The 10,947-nt window shown below is 30.6% G+C and overlaps 1 protein-coding gene across 1 annotated transcript; it reads right to left on the bottom strand.

The window, feature by feature from the left end:
* Window positions 1-413: 413 nt before the first annotated feature.
* On the bottom strand, window positions 414-7,587 carry LOC124372517 (procathepsin L-like). The gene is made up of 7 exons (XM_046830917.1): window positions 7,524-7,587; window positions 6,523-6,624; window positions 6,008-6,157; window positions 4,243-4,425; window positions 3,433-3,624; window positions 794-959; window positions 414-678 (listed from the first exon to the last, which is right to left on the bottom strand). The coding sequence occupies exons 1-7, from the start codon at window positions 7,524-7,526 to the stop codon at window positions 467-469; spliced, it is 1,008 nt and encodes a 335-aa protein (XP_046686873.1). The 5' UTR covers window positions 7,527-7,587; the 3' UTR covers window positions 414-466.
* Window positions 7,588-10,947: the final 3,360 nt, after the last annotated feature.

Genomic DNA, 10,947 nt, shown 5'->3' on the forward strand with positions numbered 1-10,947 from the left:
TTCTCGCAAAATTTAAAGGAAGTTATTGATCAATCGAAATTTGTAACCTCATTACTTATGAAACGAGTATTATATAACATGTCCTAATGTTCCATGCCTGTACAAAGTTCGCTGGAACATTTGTAATCCTGCAATTTCTAACAATCACCTTAGTTACTCGTAAGACTAATGTAATGTTTTCGCTGACGCTCAGCCGAATCCTGTGAGTTAAATGCACTATCACTGTTCTTGAAGTTCTGTATGAAATCATAAAGCATATCTACAATTTCAAATGTATAGCAGACATAAATTAAATTTTTTAGTCCCTACAGTAAATAGATTATTGCTGTCATTCCACCAATAGTATAAATATTTTTTACTTTAAATTTAGGTATTGATTACTAGGTGTGTGGTTAAAACCAGAAAGTAGTATATCATTTTTATTGAATTTTATTTCTTAGAGTGATGTTTGTCAATACAGAGTAAATTATTTCACAAGTGGGTAGCTTGCTTCAGTAGCAATTCCACACATGTTGTTGTGATTCCTGGCCATCCACATGTAGCCTTCCATTCCCCAACTCGTTCCCCAGGAGTTCTTGATTAGCCAGTAATCGCCTCCTTTCTTGGCCTTGCCGTATCCCACAGCCAAGACACAATGGTCTAGAACTTCGGTCGAGCATCCCTTCGGGCGGTAAACTCCTGTAACAGTAATGAAAACAAGTTGTAAAATTCCAAAATTATGAAGCTAAATTTAATAAATATCATAAACTATGTGGAGATGTAACTAATATTTTTTAAATATTAAGTTGTTTACCTCGCTTGTATAGTGAGAAGGAATAGAGGCTTGCATCGATGCAGACAGAGACAGGACCAATCGTGGCTACAGCATTTTGGAGGCTCTTCTCGTTGCCCTTCGGGAGGCTCACATAGCCTACGTCTGTGGCGCCTTTGTTCTCGGATTTGTAACGGCAGTCACCGTCCTGTAATTCATAGTTAATTTTGCAATATAACTGAATGCCTTAATTAGTTGGTACTTTAATAAAATAACATAAAAATCCAATTTAACTTAGCAGTATTCTTCATTTTTATATTACATTTAGTCAGAATTTATGTGTATGTCCCCTGCCTATTTCAAACTCTATTACATCTTAAAACACACTTACAACTAGATAAAAATAAATATCATCCAAATAGGTCCTACATTTTAACATTTATGGAATTAGTGGCTTTTAAGAAGTCTCTCTAAAAGCTTTGAAACCAAATAAAACTCATGTCTTTTTATAATACATTTTGAACCAACCACAAACACTTCTCAAGAATAAAGACTAACCAATACAGTCCGGTTTGCGCCATCAGAAAGTAAATAGTGAATTTTGCGCTTTAAAAATATTTAATAGAAGTAATAGAATTGTTGTTGGTGTTTTGATGGTTACTTATTCAAGTTTATACATTCCATCCAAATTTATATACAATTAATATTGTATGGTTAATTACTCAATTATTTAATATTATTTTTATCCTGTTAAACGAGAATAGTATTCTTTAATGCAAAACATCATTCAGAAACTGTACATTATTTTTTAGAGATTAGCCAGCATTTTAGTTTTATAGAAAATAATTTTAAGTTGTCTCTTAACTTTATAACATGTAGCAATTGATTAAAGTACTTAGGGCCGATATATTGACAAGATTGACAAAACAATTAAATATTGATCTTAGGTACCTATAATTTAAAAATGACGTTCTCATTACTCCTTGTATTATGAAATAAATTGATATTTCCTGTATTTCCACTTCTGATATGAAAGGCCCACAATACTTTAAATACCGAAAAATATGCTGTTTATTTAGAATATTTAATTACTTGTACAATGGAAATAAGCTTTCTCCTTAAAATAATTCAAATAACTTAATTTTATCAGTTTATCTTTAAACGATTTAAAAGCACCACCCCAACATTGAAAACCATATTGAATCGTTTATTGAATTAATGAAAAATAAAATTTTTAATATAGGTTCATTGCAAAAATTTCTTGGAAAATAAAATACTAGTATAGTTTATTTTATTTTGTTATGTAATGATAAAATATGTTTTTCCCCCGATTAATGTTTTCGTCTAGACGAAAGCTTGATTCAAAGGTACTTGAAATCAGAAACCTTGTCAATTATTCACTACATAGCCTGAAATGTTGTATTTTAATGGCTATGGGAAATGTAGTTTTTAATACAAAGTTTTTAAAACTAAAGTTGATGTATTTTGTTTTTGAAGCGTTGACCTGCATTTTACTGACTGAACACTAATTATTGAACAATTTTAAGTCGCTATTTAATTGTCTCCAATTTTGAATGCTATTTTGATTAGAGTAAAAACGCAATGACATCAGTAAAGGCACTAGCTATTCCATGGAATCCCTAATAAGTCATTTAGATATAATAAAAATAAAGTTCTAGAGAGCACTAATCCCTGAGGGACTCCTGTCTTAACTGGCAGGGGATTATTTAGATGACATATTATATTAACCTGGTAAATTCGATTATATAGAAATCTACTAAACCATATTAGCGGAACACCTATAATTATAATGGCCACTAACTTAGCTAGTAATATTTCATAGTCTACGAGGTCAAATGCCTGATAAAATCAATAAATACTCTACAAGTTCTGTTCCTTAAGTATAAGCCATTTTACTGCTCGTAAATAGCCGTGTGAGGATTAAACTTAAATTATATATATATATATTATATATATATAAATTGATGTGAAATTCCAGCGAAATTTATAATTTAAATCATTAGGTCTACAAATAAGCTAATTCTTTTTTAAAATAAAGTTGAAAACTAGTCAGTTACAATAAAATTTACCAAGCCCTTCCTTTTTTTACAAAGTCATTATGTTATGAAACTCAATTTTAATCTCCTCCAGTACTGGGTTTGAAATGTAGCAGGTGTTTTATTTCAATATGTGGGAAGTATAAATATATGCATGTTTTATTCCTAAAAGAAAACACCAACCCAATGTTTGTAAGAAACAAATTCATCCATTTTAAATGAAAACTGAACGATTAGCACTAATTACAGATAAGACAAAAGAGAAAATTGGTTCAAAAATGTGCATATTGCGTATGAAATTTGTTTTTATCTCTAATCTGCCTGTATAGTATTGCTACCATGATGACTAAGAACGGTGAATACATCGCACCGAGGTTTTTTGTATAGGTCTCCGTAGGATAAATGTGGCCTAAAACAATTGCAAATAGAAAATGATTTATTATAAATCCTAGGATTGACATATATTTTGTCATCTAGGATTATTGGTTCTTAAAAAATTAACTACAACTCACAACTCTCCTTGTGATTATTCATCAATAAACCAATATTAACAACTTATTTATAGTATATATTGGTATTTAATTGATTTTTAATACTAATAAATGAAAATTTGCTGTCAATAACCTCGCCTTCATAAGGATACGATGCCTCAGTGTCAATGCCCTTGTTGATCTTGACGTAGCTAAAAGACTTCTCCGGCCATCCGCCATTACAACCGTAGTTCCCCTCATCCTTGGAGCAGTCAACCAGGTTCTGTTCACTCAGTGATACCAATTTCTTGGTTTTAAGAAAATGCTGACCCTCTAGACTGCCAGTCTGTAAAATAATAAACAAACATTGCATATTAAACTTATGGCAGAAATACATATTTAAAAATATGTGCAATAAAATACATAAATTTACTTTTTGGACAGTTTCTTCAGTTGGATGCTTTAAAGAACGGTTTTTAAAATAAATATTTAATATTGTTTTAGTTTCATTTTTCATTTGATAATTGATATCAATACGTTGTATTTAATGAAATATAATTATAAAAATAATGACGAAATGGAATTAAAACCTATGTTTCTTAACTTAATTTAATTTATTTTATAATTTAAAGATTTGCAAAATTCCTTATGAAAATAGCAAACTTTAAAATTACAGCCAATACATAACCAAATAAAAAAAATATCGCAACCTATTCATAACTTCATAATTCGTAAGAGTAAATTAAAATTCAATAATACAGAATTTTAAACTATAGATATAGACATTTTTAATGATAGTAAATAGTTTAATTTGCAATATTTTAATATCCGTGTAATGCTGCTCAGTAATTTTGTCGGATTTCTACGTCGTAAATGCACGTAATTACGAATGATTGTAATTATAAAATATAACACCATAATTTGTTTTATTTAACTGTTTCTGTCCTCAGCTATTACAACTAACCGCACTAAAGGCCCAGCACGAGCCACATTGGCCTTGATCTTTGACTCCAGTTACTGCTCCCTTCTTCCTCCAGTCCACAGTCTTAGCCAACTTGACTCCTGTCGTCTCCTGGAAGGGCTCCCCACCGCGCGGCTCTCCCTCTGGTCGTCGATAGCCTTTCCTTGAGAGAATTTCGTCAGGAGTCTATAAATAAAAGTTTTTAAATGATTGAAATTTTTTAAGAAGTAATAATAAATATTTCACGTTGATTCAAATAGTAATGTAGATGATCTTATGTTTTAAGTAAAAGCTACTGTTGAATGTATCCAGAAAACATGTAATTGGTTCATATGAATTAAGTTTTAAAATTTTAGGGTGGATAGGGCTCTACACGGGTGGAAAATAATACACGCATTAGTAAAGCCTCTAGCATTATATCCATTTTACTGGAAAATTGTATTTCTTTGCGTCTAAGAACTAACTGACCTATTGAGTACATATTTTCATGATGCTTTATTTCTATATAAGCAGCAATGAGTTTTCTAAAGGATACCATCATCCTATGACATTTAACCTAGCGTTAGCGAATAATATACATTGGTCTTATGTGTAACTATAATGGAACGAGAAGTTAGCAGAAAAATAAAATTTGTAACTATCTTTGTATAATCATATGGAACGTTAAAAAGTGGGAATTTTGTTTATATATTAAAAAGCGGATATTACAGACTGAAATCATTGATAAAAAACTCGGTGAAAATATTTGACTACAGCGCACTCTTGAGTTGTAGTACCGGCGCTGGCTTACCGGAAATTTTATTATTTCAACACTGCTCTAAAACATAACTTACTGAATATAAATGTGTATGTGTCTTGTGCAACATATTTCGAGAGAAATTTCACATGTGCAATTTGAGTTTTGCATAAAATTTTATTTTCAAATAGATCATATTAATTTTTAATGGTATTTTGCTGGGCGATATTGAAGACTAAAACCCAGTATGCTCTAAAAATTACTATTCCGTCTGCTAGGGGAATGTAAACTTTTCTCTTCTGCATGATTTTATGTCTGTCTATCTGTTCGCAGGGCTTCTAAAGATTGAAATGAACTATAAATATTTGCAATTGAGTATACAACCTATGTGAAGCCTATAAGCACCCTCTTAGAAATGAACTATAAATATTTGCAATTGAGTATACAACCTATGCGAAGCCTATTACGTAGCACCCTCTTATTCCGATTATTAAGAAGTATACAGCCAATTACAAATTTAAACCACCTTTATTTACAATTAAACCTTATTTAGTAGTGAACGTTTAAAATGCTATAAACTAAAATTTGTTAAAAAGCAATTGAAAAGTTTAGAAATCCCTGTTAGCATATTTACCTGAAACCTTTTTCCTATATATTGCTTTGATAATGAAATATAGGAATAGGCTTCACGAATATAAAAAAGTAAACTTATTTAGAACAACTGATAAAGAAAGGAACAATTAGATAAATGATAACTACACTACCCCAAGGATTCTTTTTATTTTTAAAATTGTATTATACCATGCATGAAATACAAACGTTTTCCACACCTAAACGGTCATTACTACACAATTTTCTTTGAATAATCATGGATTAATTGCAAAATTTTCGAAAACCATGATGTTTCTACTACCTCTGTTTGAATCTTATTATTTTAAATAATGCATAGTTTTTTAGCTATAACAAAATTGTATAAAAGACAGAAAAAAATAATTTTAAAAATATGTTTATATTTAAGATTTAATTGCTTACCATATCAGCAAAAACGTTGATTTCTACTTCATATGTTTCCTCTCCTCTCTCGTACTTGGCATTGTGTTCCCGGACAAATCGTAGATTATTCAAGAAAATACTCTTTCGCATTTCTTCTTCTTCGGATACATAATCCTTATTGTATTGTACCTAAATTGACATATTTTAGACATTCAATGTTTATCTCAAAATTGTAGTAGTCAGGGGTTCACGTCTTACAGCAATTTTAGCACTAAAAGTAAATAATTTATTACTCCATTTTATATATTTGGAAAATATGCACAATTTAAGTTGATATAATAATATAAATTTATCGTGGTTCAATAAATTGACGGTTAATTGGTTTATGTTTATAATTGCATTGATAAAGTAAAGTACTACAAAATTTCAATTATTATTAAAATAAATTTCTTTTGTTAAATCTTAACCGAATCAAAATTAAAATAATTTGTAAACTAGGAGTTTAACATTTTTAGCAAGTTTTACAATCTTTTTCTTTCTTAAAGGATTTTTACCTTGAACAACTCCCACTGAGAAAGCTCATCCTTAGACACTTCTAGAGGCTGTGTGAGCGCCACCATCGCTAGAGATAAGAGAACGAGAATCTTCATAGCCATCTGAAACATCGATAATTCGATGATTAATTATCATATCGTTTAGGTATGTATGGATGTGATCAAATGTGTATAATTAAAAATAATATAATATTCTTTAATCCTGACATAAATGATATTCATTACAAAAATCGTTTATATTTATTTGTTTCTGTGCTATATTCTCAGAACAGGTACCAACAGAGAAACCAAAGGCGGAGGGGTCAATAATTGTAAACGGTGCTCGCAGTATGTTGCAACATTTCCTGTATCATCCTACAACAAGAGCCTAATGCTAATGTGGAACGTGAACACACTACCTTTGTTAAGTTGATAACCAATGAGGCTAAACTAGCATCTCGACTATTTCTTCCAGTATTGGAAACTATTTCACTGTGATATTGCGGCAGTAATTAGTTAAGGGGACTTTTAACGCCTATCTAACTCAATGTTAACTATATGCCATTTATCTCAGGAACTATATGACATATAGCCAAAATTTGTTTTCTCCTTAGGTTATGTCTTATTTTAGTATGCTACAGAAGTTTTTTTAGTATTACATACCTAAGTATTTTTAACATTTTTTAAATAAAAAAAACACCTTTTTACAACAAATTTTAGGGTTAAAAAACTTTTTTTAAAGGTTATAATGTAACATTTTATGAAAATCTCCTGGTACATACTAGGTAATAGGGTCATACAAACACCATAAATATTTCCTAAACTTCCTATTACTGTTATAAATAGTTATAAACATTTCCTGTATTAAAAAAATAAAACCCCGAAAATAAAACTACACATGCAGGTTTAAATATAATCTACTTTATGTGTTCAGATTTTCACAATCAATCGTAAAAGTCTTTAGGTAGAATAATGTTAAATAGTAAATTTTGGTAATATAATTAGAAGTTGTATACACTTACCATTGAAATCTATCTGGACAGATTTCCTAACTGTGCACATGGACTAATCTTCTCTGATTTTATACGTATTTTCATGTGGTTGGGTACTTAATATTATCAATGTCTTATCACTTGATATGTTTATCATGAATCATCTCCTCTCATTCTATTGGTATTTCCAAGATTGTTTTCCATTTTAGCGAGTAATATTTTAAAAACTTTGTTGCAACCATCACTAGATTTTTGAAATGACAGTAATTGCTAGGAATTATCTAGATTTACGTTTATTACAATCGTATATTAAATGTAATATTAACATCTACACGGATACTTATAGCGCGAAATGAACTCACATACAAAACCAGAGACAGAAGATTAATCATCTATCTTAATTCGTAAGAAATATAGCGATACAAAATTTAAGAAAATCCCTTTAGATTCTGAAGTTCTTTTTAATGAATGGAACGTTTATAAACGTTGAATTTTATATACATATATGGAAATCATTGCATTTAAGTGTTTGCCGTAATGTAAAGTCTGTAATTAAGCGTTGTAAAATTGGATATAATCATAATCCACAAGTAACGGCGTTTTCATAGAGATATACAGCCAGCTATATGCAGTAACTGGAATTTATCGCCTTAAATTTAAGGAGTTGACATCTTATACAGTGTGAGTTAAAATTATGGATACGTTATGTTTAGTTTTTGGATGAATAAAAATAGAGGAATGGAAGTCGTAATAACTTTCTAGTAAATAAAAGTGAATTTTTTGGTCACTTTACAACTTTGCTCTTTCCCAATATGGGATTTCTGGGGGCAGGGGGCTCAACATTTTTAAACGTGAAGACCCATTAAGAGGAGGAAGTCCAGTAACATGTTCAGTTTATGGTTGGAATTAAAAAAGTTAAGACGTGTTTTTTTTATTATATTTTATGTTGAAATGGAGTGTTTAAGTAAACAAGAGTATATTAGGATCCTGATGATTGGAGGCTACGGAGACCGTGTGAGATCTTAAGATGAAGTAAGAAGTTAAAAATAAAGTTTTACATGACTGTGGTTATAAATTTATTTAATCCTGTGTCTAAATAAAGAGTTCAAATAAAAATGGTTCCAGAAAATTGGCAGCCTTAATGCCCGCCCCAAACTTGCGACCAAAATCTACTATAAACAAAGCATTGTCACTTGACGTTTTACAGTCTGTTGTAGAAGATACTCACGCCTCAACAAGAATTTGTTCTTAAATATTAAGTGTATCTCAAACTTCAGTTTGTAAAGTTTTACATGATAGTGGTTATAAAGAGTAAATAATTAGTTTAGTTCATGAGCTAAGTGAAGACTATTTTGATATTCGAGTAGAATTTGGAAATAATGATGAGTAACATTGATAATTAGGTTAAACAACCTTGCTTCCTCAGATTAAGCAGATTTTATGTGAAACGGTAACGGTAAGAGACACACTACTCCTTTTTGGGCTGATGTTAACCCTCATTGGATGAGAAGAGCAACATACCCAGCACCCTGAAAAATTAAACGTTTGGCTTGGTATTGTGAGGAATCAGTTTGTTTAGCCCTTTTTATTGATGGAAATCTTAATACTTAATAATTAATGATAGGTATATCAGGAAATGTTACAAGATCAGGTTTATTCAGCTATTCAAGTAGCAAAACAAAACTGTTTTAAAGTTTGGTTCCAATTAGATGGAGAACGTCCACAGTATGACCTGGATGTCCGCGAGTATTTAAACAAAAGTCGCTGGGTGAGCAGAAGTGGGAGTATCGAGTGGTCACCAAAATCGCTATATTTATCTCATTTATTAAAATTACATAAAAATAATAACGTCTATAAAACGAAACCCCAATGCATTAATGACCTTAGGGACAGAATAGTAGCGGAATGACAAATAAACCTCACGTAAATCCATACAGTGAGCGGTTTCAAAGTTATACATTAGGCTTGGACTTTATCAAACTGTTGTGGGAAAGCAGTTTGAACATCTTATATAAAACACATACGTTAGTAAGTTTTTACCGTTTTATTACTTAACGTAATGGTAATTATGAAACTTAATGGGTCTTTACAATTAAAAATTTGTGCCACCCTCCCTAAAACTCCATATTGGGAAACGGACAAAGTTGTAATAGTGACTAAATAGTTTACTTATATTTCCTGAAAAGGTGTCTCGAGTTCCATTCCTCCATTTTTGCCTATCAAAACCTAAACAGAGTGTATTCATACTTTAAACTCACAGAAAAAGGTATTTTTAGAGATGCCACAAAATAGTTGAACATATTCACTTTTATATATTTGTACATTCCCATGCAGGAATGTGTCCTTTTTATTATTTGTTCATGCTAGATGAACTTCTTAAAACCATATTGTGATTCCGCATTGGATGATTCCACAAATATCTAATCTGTTTGATTCTTTTGGTTTTCTTTTTAGTTCATTTTTTAGAATAGGCAAACAAAGCGGCCTAATCTCGACTGATGGTTGACTGATTGGTTGGTCTACCAAGTTAATGTATGTTGCCTCTATTAAACGCGGTTCTAATGTTGTGGTGGCTGATTTGTTTATTTTATTGAAGTTACTTGATTTTGCTTAGTTTGTTTTGTCCATTAAATTGGAACACAAAGACCCAAATAAATAAGAAGAGGTTTTCGGTAAACATTTGAATCCTATAAAACACACACACACACACACACACACATGTACAGGTATTGTGTACCTTTGTATGTCCCTGAACTCCTCCTAAACGGCTAAACCGATTTCAATGAAATGTTTGTGTATCTTCAAGTGCATTCGTGAATGGGTTAGATTTGCACAATTTAAGTAGTTACTAATTAAATTTACAACATAAAAGTTTTCAAGCGCTTGCAAATTGTAAACTGCGATTACTATACAATTATATATATATATTAAATAGCTAACCATCATTTGATAACTGGCACTAAGTTATGATGTATATGTTTGCCTTTAAAACAAATTTTTGATTTAACTTAAGCTTCAGTGTTAGACCGCTTTTTAATAAAGTAAATGTATAGCATGCGTTTTTTCATAATTTTTTGTGGTTTTCAGGACACCCCAGCCTCCAAAACATTTTAACTCGTCCGTAATTCAATTTATAAATATGAGCTGTAATGGCCATCATGAAGTAATTTTCATTATTTATTACACGTTACTTGATTTATTTTGTGTATTTTTAAGTTACTTTATTTTTCTTCGTACCTTACATAAAAGAACTATTGCAACAGATGATTTTATTTTCTTACAATTTCTCAAACTGTATCTGGAAATTGTAAACCTAATCCTAATAATATTATAAATGCGAAAGTGCCTTTTTTGTTTGCTTTTCTTATACGAGTAACTACTCAACTGACTGTACTGAAATTTATGCAGACATTCTTATGGTCTCTGGGATGAATATAGGCCTATTCTTATTTCG

Source organism: Homalodisca vitripennis, unplaced genomic scaffold (assembly GCF_021130785.1).
Source record: "Homalodisca vitripennis isolate AUS2020 unplaced genomic scaffold, UT_GWSS_2.1 ScUCBcl_3405;HRSCAF=8930, whole genome shotgun sequence".
NCBI lineage: Eukaryota > Metazoa > Arthropoda > Insecta > Hemiptera > Cicadellidae > Homalodisca > Homalodisca vitripennis.